The sequence below is a fragment of the Tetrahymena thermophila genome (genome assembly GCF_000189635.1).
Source record: "Tetrahymena thermophila SB210 genomic scaffold scf_8254659, whole genome shotgun sequence".
Lineage (NCBI taxonomy): Eukaryota > Ciliophora > Oligohymenophorea > Hymenostomatida > Tetrahymenidae > Tetrahymena > Tetrahymena thermophila.
Window position 1 is genome coordinate 1068817 of NW_002476426.1, and position 17342 is coordinate 1086158.

The 17342-nt window shown below is 23.7% G+C and overlaps 5 protein-coding genes across 5 annotated transcripts; all 5 read right to left on the minus strand. All coding sequences in view use genetic code 6, as the record gives it.

The window, feature by feature from the left end:
- Positions 1-597: 597 nt before the first annotated feature.
- Positions 598-885, minus strand: TTHERM_00050560 (hypothetical protein; the record flags this gene model as incomplete). The annotated part of the gene is made up of 1 exon (XM_001014852.1): positions 598-885. One exon carries the CDS (start codon positions 883-885, stop codon positions 598-600), a length of 288 nt encoding a protein of 95 aa, XP_001014852.1.
- A 988-nt stretch (positions 886-1873) lies between these two features.
- On the minus strand, positions 1874-3564 carry TTHERM_00050570 (hypothetical protein; the record flags this gene model as incomplete). The annotated part of the gene is made up of 2 exons (XM_001014853.3): positions 1874-2023; positions 2071-3564. 2 exons carry the CDS (start codon positions 3562-3564, stop codon positions 1874-1876), a joined length of 1644 nt encoding a protein of 547 aa, XP_001014853.3.
- Positions 3565-3607: 43 nt separating this feature from the next.
- On the minus strand, positions 3608-7086 carry TTHERM_00050580 (hypothetical protein; the record flags this gene model as incomplete). The annotated part of the gene is made up of 4 exons (XM_001014854.3): positions 3608-4429; positions 4497-5056; positions 5185-5998; positions 6559-7086. The coding sequence occupies 4 exons, from the start codon at positions 7084-7086 to the stop codon at positions 3608-3610; spliced, it is 2724 nt and encodes a 907-aa protein (XP_001014854.2).
- A 1611-nt stretch (positions 7087-8697) lies between these two features.
- On the minus strand, positions 8698-11381 carry TTHERM_00050590 (nucleolar protein; the record flags this gene model as incomplete). Its single annotated transcript, XM_001014855.3, has 5 exons — positions 8698-8740; positions 8798-9059; positions 9173-9967; positions 10888-11036; positions 11254-11381. 5 exons carry the CDS (start codon positions 11379-11381, stop codon positions 8698-8700), a joined length of 1377 nt encoding a protein of 458 aa, XP_001014855.1.
- A 1279-nt stretch (positions 11382-12660) lies between these two features.
- TTHERM_000050599 (endo-1,4-beta-xylanase xylA, putative) lies at positions 12661-17006 on the minus strand (the record flags this gene model as incomplete). Its single annotated transcript, XM_012797397.1, has 6 exons — positions 12661-15366; positions 15418-15480; positions 15541-15708; positions 15761-15811; positions 15861-16879; positions 16997-17006. 6 exons carry the CDS (start codon positions 17004-17006, stop codon positions 12661-12663), a joined length of 4017 nt encoding a protein of 1338 aa, XP_012652851.1.
- Positions 17007-17342: the final 336 nt, after the last annotated feature.

A 17342-nucleotide genomic window follows, 5' to 3' on the forward strand; every position in this document is an offset into this window, starting at 1 on the left:
ATAAATTAAAAAAGATAAGTATTAAAGTATATTTGTAAAGTAATTTTCTAAAAAAATATTAAAAACTAAGATTTAAAAATAAAAAAATTATTTGAATAGTTAATTATGTTATTCGATAAGATTTGTTAAAACAAATTTTAATTATTTTAATTAATTAATAAAAAATTCTATCATAAATTTTGGTATTTTTAATGAGCTTTAATAATTTGCATTAACTTATATTTGAAAAATAAATTGGTTTAGACAAATAATTTTATTAAAGATCGATTCATACTATTATATAAATATATTTTTATTCCTACAAGTATCTTCAGAACAATTTTAATTACTTTTTGCTAAGAATAACTAAGTAATTAGGTAAATAATACTGAATATGCAGATAATCTTTAAATAATAAAGAATTAGCATCTAATTAATTTAATAAGTATTAAAACTATGCTAATACATTTAATTAATTAAATGATGTTCTATAAATTAATTTTATTACTATTAAGATTCATTTTATTGATAATTCATTTTACATTCATCAACCAAAATTTATTGAAATAATTATTATTGCTTTTGAAAAGTAGAAAACTCAGAGTAGTTGCTTGTTTATCATTCTTCTTAGTAGGACCAAACTTCATTTAAGCAGTCTACCATATCTTTTAGCTTTATATATTTTTCAAAAGGCTCATATGGAGGCTTTACTTATTCTATTATTTCATATATTATTTCTCTTTAATCTTCATCTAGATTATCAAATTGCTAAAAGTTTTGAGGCAATGGCTTTTTTTGTTAAGTCTTACTAGTCCATTCTTTTCTTTTTTTATTAAAATGATTATTGCCATACTCGCTGGAAGAAAAAACTGGCTTCTCTTTTGAATTAAAATTTTCTTTGTTCATTACTAAATTCTTGCTTTGAAAGTAAATTCGATATTTAACTTATTACTGATATTTTTAAATTTTTGTTATTTTCTTCAAATTAATATTGATAATTGTATATTTTATAATTAAAGATTCTAATTTATTATTTAACAATCTAAAAAGCTAGCTATCTATCTAGCTATGGTTTGATTAAACTTCTTTTAAATCTTTTTTAAATGTATAGCAATTTATTTGTTAGTAAAATTATGTTTAAATTTTACTTTTAATTAGACAATCCCTAATAAATTACTTTTAAGATTTCTATTATAAAACTAATCTAAGACACATCATTTTCAAAATGAAATAAACTTCATTTATTAGTTTAAAAAAATTATTCATTTACTTAATAAAATTTAAAAATAAATTAAGCAAACAACATAATTTTATAAATAAATTAAGCATATAAATAAAAATAAAAATCGTTTTTTCATAAATTTAATTTCAAAAAATAATTTTGATTGAAAAATTTTATTTCTTTCGCATCTCAAAGATATATTATAGTATAACCTAAGTTCTTTTTAATACTTTGCACAATTTATTTTGAATTTATCATTTTAAATAATAATTAAATAAGTTTTTAATATATTGTAAATTTTTAAATATATATTATTTCATAAAAGCACTCAATTTTTTTTTTATTGAGGTTCACTCACTCACTTTATGATGTTAATTAGTCAAAAAAAAACTATAGTAAATATTCAATTTTTTAATGAAAAATAAAATGATTGTGATAAAATATTCTAAAATAAACTGAAAGTAAAAACAAATTTAAAAATTAAATAGTGATACATATTTTAATAAATTTTAAGTGGTAGAATATAATTTTTTAGTTAATTAAATTTGATAAATTCAGTATGCTTTTATTAGATTTTATATTAATTTAGTAAACAAAGATATCTAATAAAAGTTAATAAATTTTATATAAAATGTAAAAGAAAGTGAAAAAGTTTTTTAAATGAAAAAAAAATCATTAGACATTGCATTCTGTAACTTCTACACGTCCTTATTATGCTTATTATCTCCTAATCTCTTATTTTCTTCTTTCATCATTTTCAGCTGCTATAATGGCTGCTCTTAAGTTAGCAACTACGCTTTCTCTTTTGTTTTATTCTACTTACTTTAAAAAAAGAAATTATTTTAAATATATTTAAATTTGCTCTATACCTATGTTAATTATTAAAATTTGCTCTAGTATATTTCTAAAGCTATTCTAGCTTTGATTAATACTTCTTTGAGCTCTTCGTTTTCTTATTGTTATTCTTTGTAAGCTTTTTGTAAATTGTTGTACTTATTATCTGAGGTAGATAACTCTTATCTCAAGCTATCAACAACATTCTACAGTTTTATAAATTATGTAGTATTATCTGCATTTTTAGAGGCTGTCTATAAGCGAGTTCTAAGTTACTCATTCATTTCTTTAACGCTTTATAATTTAACATTCGCTACTTGAAGATCATCCTTACATACAGTATTTTCATTTTAAAGCATAGTTTATTATTCCTTTAATTATGCATTTTAGCTCTTAAGTTAAGAAATTTGTTTATTTAAGTTTTCAATTTATTCATTTTAATTGGTTTATTATTATTATGATTATTGTTGTTATTATTGTTATTGTTATTATTTCAACTTTTATATTTATTGTAAAGCATCTTAATAACTTATTGGTTCTTTACCTTCTTCTATTTATTCCCTATATGTATTAATAAATATCATGATATTCTTCTTGTTATCGTTGAGGATTTTGTTTATTTTTTATTTCTTTTCGCTTAGTTATTAATTATCATTTTATTAATTGCTAGTTTAGTTGCTATTCTATAGGGTGTTATAGAGCTCAATGACAGTATTCAACTCTTAAGAATTCATGGAGTGAAAAGGTTTAGATTTAATATCATTATATTTATTTTATAGGTTTAACAAGTTGCTAGATTTGTTATTATTACCATTAGAGTTATTAGAATAAGCTTCCTAAAACTACACCATGTCTAATAATTTAACTACTTCGCAAATATCACTCATAGTATACATCCTTTTTTTTTCTATAAATTCTTCTAAAGTTTCATTTTCAGGTTAATTAGTTTCTTAAGAACCTTAATTTATCTATGCGTAGACATCATTATACTCTACTAGCATGTGACCTGGATGGTAGAATGCAATACATCCTAGACAAGCGTATTTCTGAGTATATTTGCATGAAGGATCTACACATAAAAAATTAAAAGGGTTAGATGCGTGTTTTGGTAAATTACACCTATTATTTTCCATTTATATTATAAATTATTTAGTTCTATTTTTTATTGTTTTAACTTATTTTATTTTTTTAAAGTATTTTTGATGATTAAAAAAATATTCCAAAACTCCCTCCTGCTTAGATTAATATCTTAAGTCACCTAATTTTTTTTTTCCCTTTTGAAAAATAAATAATTATAAGTATATTCTAACACAAATATTATCTGATGTTTTAATTATAACTTTGCAAACAAATTATTTAATTATGTGGATGTGAATATGTTAATTACTCTTATAAACAATATAAAGTTAAGGATATTTTTTTTTAAATGATTGATAATCATAAAAAATTACATTTTTTTTTAATTTATAAATATAAATTATGATATTTATGGTTTTTATTTGATAGTTAGTTATTTAATAATTGTTCATCAATTGATGAGTATTTTTTTAGATGATTTTTTTAAAGTAAATCTCAATTATTTTTGAATGAAATATTTATTTTATTATTATTTACCCAAGATTTTTGGATTTTTATTACTTTGTTTGCTTCTATGAGTAATATTTTATTATCAGAGCTCATCCCAAATGCAAATGATATAGGATTTTCAAATGACTCAATTATGGCCTTTGCTTTGCATGTAGCCCCATTTAAAATAGCAACTTTGTAGGAATTCTTATCATACTTAAACCCAAAACCGAAGTGATCATGGTTTAGAGCTATCAAGTTATTAAAGAATATTTTTTCTGGTTCTAATTTATTATTATGCTAAATTAATAGCTTAATTAAATTAGCAGCTGGTTTCTTCAATTTCAGCTCATTATCTAAGACCACTACTTATTATTACTTAGAAAAAGCACAAATTAAATTATTTGAATTTGATAAGAACTAAATAAAGTCACTCTTCTCAATAAATAAATCTACTTAAATTTCTTTTTTAATAACAGAATAGTCTTCGTTGAATGAGTAGCCGTAAATTCTGTTAGCATTCGAAATGTAGAGCTAATCTTCTATCCTTAAAAGATGAGATTATATAGATAAGTTTTTCAAGGAAATATCTATAATTTTCTATACAACACCGTTTTGTAAAGTACCATTTCTGTATGTTATATTCCATATCTTTAAAGAATCAGATTTGGAAAAAGTTGCCAAAGTAATCACTGTTACCAATGGTTTTACTGCAGCTGTACGATCTTCATTTATTTCTTCTTCTTTTTGATCTTTTGAATTCTTATTTATTGGAGCTACATCTTTAGTTAATTCCTCTTTTAGCACTATGATTTAGTCGATAGGAGCCTAATATTTTATTAAATAGTTTATTTTTAATAAAGAGAATTTTTTAAAAAATTAATATTTATGTTACTGGATGGAAATCTCTTAACTCAGCAACCTCAGTTATATGACAATTGTTTCCTAAATTCCAAAGCTTTATTGATGAAGAGTTTTCTTTGAATTACCCTACAGAGAAGAACATATCATTATTACTTGGACATTGAGTTAAGTGAGTAACGTATCTATGTGCTCTCACCTTTTATTTAAATATGATATCTTAGGTTTCTTGGTCTTCAGATAAAGGTTAGGAAACTTCACAAGCCAAGATATAACCATCTTGAGTACCTGTCACGATGATATCATTTTTCATTTTCAAAGCACAAGTAACATTGTCTTATGAAATTTTAGACTTGCAAATTGTATAATTAGATTAAGGAGAAGATTATTCACTTTTCGATTAAGCTTACTCCTACTTCTTAACAGGAGATGCTAAGTGAATTAAGCTATTGGTGTGATTGTGGCCGAGTAAATTAGGTTATGATTGAATAGTTAATGGTTGTAAATTTTGCTTGGGCCTGCTGCATTGTAAGCTTGAATATTTATCATTTTTGTTTGTATCGTTGAGCTTTAATCCTTAACCTTCATGAGCGGCTAATAATTTTTACATAATAAATTAATAATGTAAGATAATTTATGCAAAGAAAATACCCTAATTAAATAAAATTTTTAAATAAAAATTTGCAATTTATCAAAGGGAAAAATTAATATTAATTTTTTACTTGTATTGTTATAATTGCTTGTGTAATATAAAGAGTCAATCAGAGCTCTTTTTTCATCTTTGTTAACCTTATTTTCTGAGTGGCCTCTTGCAGACAATTTATTTATTTAAAGTGAGTTTTCACTTTAATCATTCAGTGAGGACAAATTAGAGCTTGTATGGTTTCTGATTTCACTCAAACTATCCAAATCTTAAGGAATTCTAGATAAGCTATCATTATTCTTTGCACGAGGAGAAATAATTTATTGGTTGTTTATCTTCTTTTCGCAAATAGTGTTGAGAGTATTTAGGCTGTTAATAAATCTTTCCTTGAAAAATTATCTCTATTAAGTATTTACCTTATTATTTGTAGCTATACTTTACTTTTAATTGTTATTTAATGAGAGTGTGCTTGAATTAATATAATTTTGAGGGGTCTAATATTAATTAGCAATTTTCTAAGGTGAAATTGGAGAAATAAGCTTAGTATTGTTCAAAGACCCATTCAAGCTACTACTTCCGCAATTTCCTTACAGCTTCAATTAATTTAGTCTCATAAATTTGAGAGGAGATTCATGTGTATTATTAAGGTTACAGCTGTTGATGATGTTGCTTCTCAAGAAGTTTTCTAATTTGGGTTCGCTTTTTGAATCCGTCTTTGTAGGTGGTAATATGGAGTTCAGAGAATTTTTAGAATTTTCAAATACTTTTTTTTAATTATCAAGCAATTACTGTAATGTCTATTAAATTTAGGCTTATGTGGTGTTGAGGTCATCTAAAATAAATTTTAATTCAAGCTTTCCGGAGTGGAGCTGCTTAATAAGTTCTTCAATCTCCTATATTTATTTATAGATCAAAGAAATAAATTATAAAATGACAAAATTGATCAATTAATTAAAGTATCTATATGGGAAAGTTCTTTTAAATAATTAATCATCAAAATGAAATATGTGAAGGTATAACCAAGAAATATTAAATAAATTTATTTGGTATTGGTTTGTTTATTGATCCAGTGCTTATCTTCTTTTTCAAAAAGTGGTATAGCTTAATACAATTTAAATATAAAAGAGTTTTTTTATGATGCACTAAAAGGTCTACAAATTAACTAAATTACGAAAAATAAAAATTTTAAGAGTATTTTTTATTTATTTAAAATCCTATAGAAAATTTAAAATATGTCAAATAGGATTTTATGGTTTTTCTTCTAGTCTTTGTAGGATTATTTTAATTCATGCATCTCTAGAATTAAAAATTACAAAAATTTTTTACTGGCTTTCTAGATGAATGCAAATATCAATAAACAATCTGATTAAATCTACTAATTGTGTAGGAATATTAAATTTATAAGCAAAATTACAATTAAAAAAGAAAAAAAGCTTTAATTAATATTTCTTACACTGTAGGATTTGCTTTCGTCTATTTTTTGGACTATTATGGTCGCTATTTTAGACTGATCAGTAGATTTAAGTTTGTTTTATATAAAAACTGAGAGCATGTTTTTTAAATTTTCTTAGAGTTCATATCTAAAATTATTTATTTGTTCCTATAAGCTTTTGATAAATTAATCGTAGGCCTCTTATATCTAACCATAGATTTTTGCTCTAAATTACTGCGAAAGTAGGTTTTCTTCTTTTGACATGAGATTCAATTTTTCTTCTAAGTTTCTACCATTAAATGCTTGTAACACTTCATCCTTACTGAATTAAGAATCGCTCAAATCCCAGAAGTCATTTTCAATAATCTTCATACATTATTAGAATTTGGAGAATGGAATCACATCTAACTCATCAACATAGCGATTTTATTTCATGCACTTAGAACACAATAATTTTTTGGATGAATAGTTGCCAATATCTATGAAATTAATAGCTTGATTATGATGTTCATTGCATATTAACTAGCAATCAAGATTCTAGTTACTCATATTGTATAGATTTGTTTGTTTGAATATTTATTTGTGTGTGTTTTTTTAATAATGTATCTTATTTTTCTAATAAAAGATGTTTATTTAATTTATTTTGTATATTTTTTTATTTATTAAATCGATGGTATCTAAAATCTAGAGTATTATTTAAATGGTTTCAATATGTCATACACAAAGGTAAATTAAATAGATTTTGGTCAAATAGCAATCAAAATAAATAGTTTAATAAGGAAATCTATATATTTTAATAGAATGCTTACCTTATATCATACTTAATTACAATTTACCTTGATATTACTCAGTGTTAATGAAAATTATTATCAAAGTCTACTTTAATTTTTGAAATTATTTTCATTTTATTTGCTTACATTTAAAAATAATAGAATCTCCATTAAAAAATTTTTTAAAAAATCGTAAAAATTTAATATTTATCTAAAAAATTTAGAAAATATACAAATTAATAATTTTTCATATAAGAAGAATATATAAATGAATCTTCATAGTATAAAAATGAGTAAAATAAAATAATTATTTGGTCAATTTTATTTCTAAAATATTTTTAAATCAAATAAAAAAAATTTTTACTTATTTAACTTGAAAAATCTAAAACTAAAAATTGACCCATTAAAAAAATCTAATAAAAAGGAATGGTTATTATAATTTGATCAAGTATTGTCTAGTATTACTTTCAAAAATAATAGTCAAATAAAAATTCATAGTTTTAAGTGGTTGATAAAAAATGGTGAAATATTTTTAGTCTTATTTAATATTTAAATTTTAATAATTTTATGTATTTTTATTAAAATAAAGCACTAAAAAGTTTATTCTAACATTTAAATTAAGGAAACCATATTTTAAAATTATAATTTCCTTGATATACGCAAAGGTGAAAAAAAATAAATTAATAACCTTTTTGCAGTTATCATATATTAACAATTACGCAAAAAGAACTATTTTTAAAAACGAAATATAATTTCTTGGAACTTTTTTATTTTTAGAAATAATTATAAATAACAAAATTAAAAATGTTTCATTTCTTTTTTAAAATAAAAGATTCGTGCCAAACCAAAAGTGTTAATAAATTTTGTATAAAAGTATTAAAATATTTTTAATTGTTTTAGTTTTTTATGAAGTTAAATAACAGTAAAACAACATCTTATTTTAGTTTTTTACAGTATTATTTTTAATATTTAAGAATTCTTTTATTAGAATTAATTTTAGAAGGAAGAATGTAAAGTTAAAATAGTAAATGAAATTAAATGAATGAATGAATTAATTTGAGTTATTAATTATTTTTGCCAAGAATTATTAATTATTCAATAGAACATTATAATATAAAACAATGACATGTGTGCAAGATAAATTATTACTGGTGGTGAAATAGTTTGTATAATTATAGTTATTTATATAATATTAATAATTCTGCATTTGCTTTACTAAAGAATAGTTAATTGGATGAATTGACAAGCTATTCTTCTCAACTACTACTATCATGTTTTTAAATAAGATTTTATAAAAGCAATCTTTTGGTAGTTTTTGATAAGAATTTATTTATTTTTACAATATATTAACTTTTTTTGTTTTAAAATTTCAAATTTTATTATTTTTTTCTCAGTTGGTCTTGACCTTCTTCTTCTTAGCGGGTTCTTCAGCACTTTTAATTTAAGATTTAAATTTAACATTTACTCATTTTAAAATAATAAAAAATTACTTTCCACCCATAGTTTCACTTTTTTTGAACATAGATTTATAGTCAGAGGTAGTGTTATAAGAACCAGTGTTTTCTTGAGCGTGAGCAGTCTTCTTTTAAGGTTTAGCAACATATCCACCTTATTCGTTTTAGTTTAAGAAATTGAGTCTCTTTTCAACGTATTACTTAGATTCAGCACCAATTTGAGCATCTTCAGATTCACCTAAGGCATCACATCTAATACAAAGAGAGCACTTAGCAGCCAAAGTACGAGAGATTTTACCTTTTTTATAATAAAAGTTAATCAGTAAATAAGCAAGTCATTAAAATAAAACAGTTTTTTTTTAACAAAAAAATGAATAAGAAATTTTTTTTATTTATTTATTAATTAATTACCTTTAAGCTTGGTGGAGGCTTGACCAACAATGGAAGCTTGATAAATAAGACCGTACTTAGGAGTGTTCTTCTTTGTTTTAATAGCCTTGAAAAGAGCCTTTTCAGCACCCAAAATTTATACAGTAGAAGCGGGGTACTTAGCTAAGTTAACCAAGGAACCAGCGTGAGAAATGAGTCTAGCACCGACTAATTCACCAACCATAGCACAGAGATTAGGAGCAATGGTCAACATTCTGTTTTTAAGATATTCTTATAATTCTTATCTGTATTCAGATAAATCAACGATTTATGAGCCCAATTCGAGAATGTACTTTTCATCTTCTTCAGAGATTTCAGTACCCATAGAAATTTCAGCAGCTTGCTTAACTTCCTTTTCTAAGTCTTCAGGAAGAATTCCACTTAAATCGGTACTAGAGCACTTGTGTCTCATACCAACAGCGTTAACGACCTTGGTGTAGATAAGAGAGTCAGTGACGATCTTACCCATTTCAGGGAAGTGCCATCCGTACCATTCTCTTAATCTCATCATGTAGTTGTTGATTTCGCTATTTAAGTCATCCAAAAGAGAAATAGCTTAAATAATCATGGTATCAACCTTTTCAGAGGAGAACTTTAATTTATATCTGGATAAACCGTGAGCAAGACCGAGAGTCATAGATTTTAATTCCTTTTCAGTAATACCAGCAACCATGTTGCACAATTAGAGTCTCAAACCCTTGAATAAATCCATGTTGTAATTGGTGCATTCTATTCCCAACTTTTCAGTGATAGACTTACCTAACTTCTTGTCAGAAACTATTAAGTTAACAGATTAATATTAAAAAATTGAATTTAAAATGTAGAAGTAATTGTTTGAATAGGTTTTCAATAGAAATTTCAATAAAATATTAATAGATTAATAAATCTTCTTAATATCTATCTGAAAAATCTACCTAGCCTTCTTTTGTTAAACTATTTGGAAAAACAAGAAAAATAATAAATTTTTTTTTTTATGCAAGTAATAATTCGGCTCAAAGAGGAGGGCTCGGAATAAGCGAAACAATTGTTTTTATCAAACCTCTTTCAAGGTAAGTGATAAAAAAATTCGCAGATATATTCCAAAATCTCTTTTTTTGTTTTTTATTGGCAAAATAAGGAACATATCCTTTTTTTTTTTCTTCATCGCCGATAAAAAATATAAAATGGAAAAGAAAATATCATTATGAGTGTTAAAAGTTCAAGCAAGTCTATCATTCCTTGCTGATTGATTATTCAATTAGTATTATTATTTTAATTATTCTTTAGTATAATTCAACGACCATACTTCTAAACTGTATTTTTAGATGCTATCAATTAAGCAATTTTTATTATTTGAGCTATTTTGTTGTTTGTTTGTTTATTCCTTGGTAATCGCAAAAGAATGCAGAGCAATTCCAATTTTTATAATTTTATTTCTATCACGTTGATTGCTTTATTTCCTATATTTTAGCAATTTATTTATTAGTTTAACACTCCTAATTTATTTTAAGCCATTTTTATCTTCTTTAACACTTGAGGTGCTGTTAAGTCAGTTAGTAAAATCAAATTTACTATCTGACTATGCAGCGTAGATTTTTCGAGCCAACCATCATTTAAATATATGTTCTTTCACCGAATTATTAATGCACATAAGGTATTCTCCAAAAGGAATAGTTATTCAAATCAAGTTTGTATTTTTTATATTAAAGTATGCGTACTTGCAAGAGTTTCTTGGATTTCTTGACTAATGATGTTCTTCTTCAAGAATTTCTTAAGTTTTTTGGGAATTTTTCCCTTAATAAGCTTAGCGGTAGCATTAAGAGCATCATGAGTATCTTCGAACTTAGTGAAAGCTACTAAAGTAAACCTTTAAATTAAAAATAGTCAAATTAGAAATAAAATCTTAAAAAATTTGTTTGCTTGATGAATATTTGTTCAGCTTAACATTTTATTTAATTTAAATGTTTTATTCAAATGCTATTATTAAACTTTTCATTAGTAGCACTTTATAATATCAAAGTAGAAAATAAAAATGATTGGTTGATATTTTTTAAGTTTTGTAAGTAATTGAATGAATGAATTACAATTTCTTAGCTTGTTCTTCATCTTCCATATATTTGTAAAGATCTTGATCTTTCAATTTTTGAAGCTTCTTTTCATTGCTGCATTGGTAAAGACCAAAACCAGCAGGAGTTTCTAAAAGGATGAGCATTTATTTATATATGGATGTTAATTATAGTATTAAGGTTTTAATTTATTGTTTTTTTATTCTTTATTTTTTGTTTATTTTAACTTTATCTTTTTGTTTGATACAGACAACTATCTTTATTTATTAAATTTTTTGTATTGACTCTTAATTTAGCCTATAAATTGTTAGTTTATTATCTAATATAATTCAATATCAAGAAATTTATTTATTTATTTGCTTTTTTTGCCTTTCTAAGCAGATTTATTTAAATACTACATTTTTATTACTATTCAATCCACTTTAAGCATGTCTCGCATTACTGTACAATATCTATCTAAAATTCAAAAAAAAAATAACTTTTAACAATTATATTTTTTTCATTTTAATAAAATTATAAAAATATTTTTTTAATTTAAAATAAATTTACAAAAAATTGTTGTAATTAATTAATATTAAGATTAATTGATTTTTTATTATGCTAATTTAAGTTTTACTCTCTTTGTAATAAATTAATGATTAAATTTTTATTTATTTTACACATTTTTGTTTAATTAAATAAACAAAAATAAATTTAAATTGATATTTTGATATCTAAAAATCTTTATAATATTTTTTATCTTGATCTTATTTGATAGGAATAATACTTCAAATTAGTGCTTTACGCACAAAATCAACTGAAATAATTCTTCTTAAAAAGGATTATCTAGCTTAATCAGGTTATGTTATGCTGGATTTTATATTATTCCTTGAAGATAGTTTCTATTGATTTTTTTGGGTATTATTTCATGAGAATAAGCCCGAGAATCTGAGTGAAATTCATCATCAATTTATTAATTTTAATGATTGTTTGAAAAATTATATTAAAAATCAATAAATAAGAACAACATTAATTAATAAAAGATGATGATCACAGTGATGAAATAACCTTCAACACTTCTATATATTTTACAGTTCAATACATATTTTTTCTTTGATGAATATAAATTAGAATAAATAGAAATCGAAATAAATATAAATCAAAGATCTTCCTTCATTATTAAATATAAATGAATATTTTTTTATTCGATAAATTTTATATGAAAATTAAAAGTTAAAATTAAAAAAATATTAGACTGAATTATTATTTAATGAATATTGAATTTTAACATTTCATTATTTTCTAATTTTTAATATATGAATTAAGATGAAAAATGTGTGTAGAAATATTAACATAAATATTTAAAATTAATTTATACTTTATTTATTTTTTGGATTTTTTTAGTTTTAAAATTTAGTTTGTACTGTAAAACATCATATTAATTAATCAATTGTTTTGATTTATAAACAAGTTTTATGGAAAAAATTATTTTATTTTTTATTATCCAATAGAATTTAAGCTTGATTTTCTTAAAATATTAAGTTGATGCTATTGAGAGTAGCCTTCTGTTAAAATTTTTGTACCTCCTCCCCCAACTCTCATTACAGGAGTTTTGTTAAAATAGCTGGAGTAAAGATCATTTTGTTATTGCTTAAGAAGTTATATATTTTATTCACTTTATCCTGTGTTCGAATAAGAGTACATAGAACGAGTTTCTTCTCTGTCTTAAGCATAACTTAGAGGACTTTTGCTTCTAAGCTTAGGTTTAAATGTGCAGCCTTCTACCTCCTTTTATTCTTATTCTTTTTTCCTCTATTCGTTTTTCTATTTTCTTTGTGTGAGCCATGCATTATTTCTTTCAATTATATCCATTTCAAGCAAAGATTTTTATTCTTATTATTGGATTTAGTCTAAATGTTGATAAGAAAAAGCTTTTAGCGGGTTATTTATAGTTTTTGATTAATTAAATTGGCTTTCAGAGGCTGTATTATTATAAAGATGGTGTGTCATTAAGCCTGGTGTGTTTGAGCTAGGCTTATAAAATAATGAATAAGATAGAGAACTACTATTGTTTGTTTATTGACTACTAATGCTATTTTGATTGTTATTAACTTTGATAGCTCTTTCAGATGATTGTCTCAGTAGAGTTTATTATTTCGTTTTATTATTATTATTACTATGCTGATCAACTTTAGAAGAAGAATTTCTTACTTATAAAGAATCAGTTCTCTTTTTTCTGTCTATTGATTTTGGAACTAAAGCAGTATCTGACTAATTTGTAAGTTGATTCCTTGAAGAAGATAATTACTATTGGTAGCTTGGAGATTTATCTCTTTAAGAATTATTAGCTTTGCTACTTTTATTTAGACTATTGTCTTAATTTTTATCATTTTAGCTGTTATTCAATTCATTGGAGTTCTTAAAAACTTACTATCTCATCAGTGCACTCTAAACTAAGCTTTCATAGCTAACTTTTTTAGGTAGACTGCTTGCTCTCTTTTCAGGTTGATGATTTGAAGAAGGCTATTGCTAATTCTATGATGCATTTTTCTATGGTGGCAGAGGTAAAGGATATCTTCCTCTTTGTATAGTGTTATCATTAGTTTTTGTAATTACTTAATTTGTTTCTTCAAGAATTTCCTATCTATTTGGCTTATCAGAGTGAATCATTTAATTATGAAGGGCAATTACCTTTTTAGAGTTGTAATTACAATTACTTGAATTATTGTTATCTTGATTACCATCATTATTTTAATTATGGTTAATCAAAGAATTTAAATTCGGTGTTGAAGAATTATCTTTATTATTACGAAGAATTTTATTTTCAATTTATTAACGAAGAGTGAGAATAGAATTTGTGCTTTATATATTTTAGTAAATAGAAAGATTTGCAGAGGTTGGAGTTCCAAGCAAATTGGAGTTCATTAATCTGTTAGTCTATTTTGCAAATTGCATTTGATTTTAATGAATTTACTAATTAGCTTAACTACTCTACATAAAATTAGAGCTATTTTTTTAATTTTCAAGCTAGATTTATTTAGGTGAGCTTCTCACACTAAGGTCCGTGATGAGTAGAGGCTTATCAACTTATTATTCTTACTAATTTCCTTAAACTTAAATGTTAAATTGATTTATTTACAACTTTGTCTAAGAATTAGACTTTAAGCAAGGCTTTTTTGGTTATGTTTAGCTAAATTGTTGAGAATAGCTTCCAGTGCTTTTATTTGAATAAGATTGCTTGGTCGAGTTTTTATTTCTGGGAGAGTTTTCATTAATATCTGTATTTATTACTACCTGCTTAGCTGAACAAGATCTTTTCATTTGTTTTTCCTTTTTGTTGTTATCAGTCTAAAGATTTTTTTTCATCAATCTATCAAATAAACCTGCATCTTATTTAGGCTTAACCTAATTATCTTCGTTCTATCTAAACGAGTCTTCTTTTTATCTGTTGCTGTCTTACTTTAACTTGAGAGAGTTATCTTATGCTTATTTATTATTTTAGTTAAACTACTTAAAAGATGAAGTTATTCTTTCACTTAGTGCTTGTTGTGGCTTTTATCTTACGTTTAAATCGTTTTCTTGCTATTAATTCTTATTATTTGGAATGGTTGATTCCTATAAAAGCTGTCCATCTGTATTATGCACTTAAATCTTAATAATAGGATTTTATTATTGATCAATAACATTTTACTCGCTGTGTATATTAGAGGGAGTTGTTGAATTTGACCCTGTAAAAAATCCTTTTATTTCGTTTTCTTTTGAAATCAAATTATTTATTTATCTTTTAAAGTTAGCTAATTCGTCTTTTTAAGAATTCGCATTGTTTGAATTTCCACTAGGGTAAGGATTGATGAAATTTTGTAAGACACCAATCTAATTATTTTTTGCCCTAGGACTTAGTTTTAAGTAAATGTGTTTTGGGCTCATCCTTTCGTTTTCTGTTTACTATTGAATGTAAGATTCTTCTATCAACTTAGTTTATTGTTATTATTTCTTCTACATACCTTTATTATACTTTAGATCAAGTGCTCTTTCATATTATAATTAAAGATTGTTTTTTTCATAAGGTTCCTTCTTTAATTCTTTTTTCTTATTTACTGAAACATTATGATTTAAACTACTTTTAGAATCTCTCCTTACTTACTTATTATGCTAAAACAAAATATTATATAATTAAATATAGCTATAATCATAAAAAATTACTTCGATTGTTGACTAAATTCTGTCAGATATCATTGGCTGATAATTTAAATTCTACAAATTTTCCTATAAATAATAAAAAAATATATTTAACAAAATAAAATTCTAACAAATTTTCAAATAAACCTTTTGGTTGTTTGGTCTTTCACTGAAATTGGAAATAGAATTTCGATTTGTTAAATCTAAACTACTCTCTCTTGATTATTCATCTATTGTCTAGATATCTTCACTAGAATCGACAATCTTCTACTTTTTGTTGTTTTGGCTTAGTATTTCTTTTATTTACTCTTGTAGCTTTTATTTTTTTGAAAAAATGAATAATTAATTTTGAAAAATAAATTCTTACTGTTTATGTGTGCTGTATAAATTAATTTACATCGTTAGTATTATCTACTTCCTATTTGAAATAATAAATTAAAAAAATAAACAAAAATTTGTTTTTTTACCTAATTAAACTCTCTTTAGTTTTCAACTTGATCTTTATCTTCTATTTCTTTTTAGCCAAATGGTATTTTCATTGATAATTTTTGATTCTCATTAATTGCTTGTAATTAGTTAACTTTATTGGCTTTCCACAAATTTTCTTCTATATAATTATTATCTTTATTTTGATATATTTATTATAAATTATATGGCTTCTCTCCTTAAGAGTCTTCAGGTATTTAATTTAACTATTATGGTTACTTTGTTTTAAATGCAGCTTTGATAGGAGATTCTTTTTTTTAGATTTATGTCAAAAGACTTTTTATGGCCTCTTGTTGATTATTAACAGACTAGAAGTATAAATTTTTTTATTACTATTAGAAATAGTCTTAGTTTATATTAGCTTAAACTGAATCTATAAAAAAATTTGAGAAAAGCTTATTATCAGTCTCTTTGTTATCTTTTTATTCAACTTAAACCTTGTTACTATTTGAATCATTAAAACTATTTTATATATTACCAAAGCTGTTTGTAGCAGATTATGTATTAGGATTAGTCCTATCTTGTTTTATTTGTTAATTTTTTGAGTTAAAACCATTCATAAATTAGCTTTAATAGAAGTGATCATTTTGAATCTCTTACCTTTGAATTTAGTTGTCAAGCTGATCATAGAATTTAATAGAGGGAGTATAAACCTATGTAGAATTGTTTGTGTGGTCTCCACTCAAATTCCCTTAACTGATATGTAATATATTTTCTTTTTTATTTTATTAAATTCCTTACTGACTAACATTTTGCCAATTTTTATGACTAAAATCGTCTTCAATAAGCATTTTTTATTAGTATTCTAACTCTTTTTCAATTTCGATAATCAGGTCTTATGTAAAATTTTTATCATGCTAATTATTGAATTATTGTCTTTGCATCACCTATGTGTAGCCATTTTAATTTGCTGCTTGATATTCTTGAGCTTTCATTTTATTAGAGTAACTTGCTTATTAATTTTATTCATAGTAACCTAAATCTCTTTGGTGCCCATTATCTTTTTTTGATTGATAAAACAATTTAAATGTTTGATATCTTAAAAATATACTAAATATTTTTCATAAACCATTTTAAAACATTTAAATGAAGTTTTCTAAAAAATAAATTGTATTACTTTCAATCATTTAATGCTAACTTATCGCTTCTCGATATATCCCTAACTTTATGAATTTTATTTTTTCTACTTATTACTATTATTTATTTTGTTTTTTGATAAATTGGTGATAAAAGAAAAGATTTAATAAAATTATTCAAGCTGCTAAATCAAATTTTTAAATTAATCTAAATTTTAAGAATCGTTTAAATAATTGCTCGATTATTTGGTGATGTGAATGAAGTATTTAACGAGTTCACAAATTAATAATAAATTTCATTAATAAATAGCTCTTTTATTACTACTTATTATTGAAAGCAACATCAAAACAAAATAAGTTGAAGTTAAGAGTTATTTCATGTCAAAC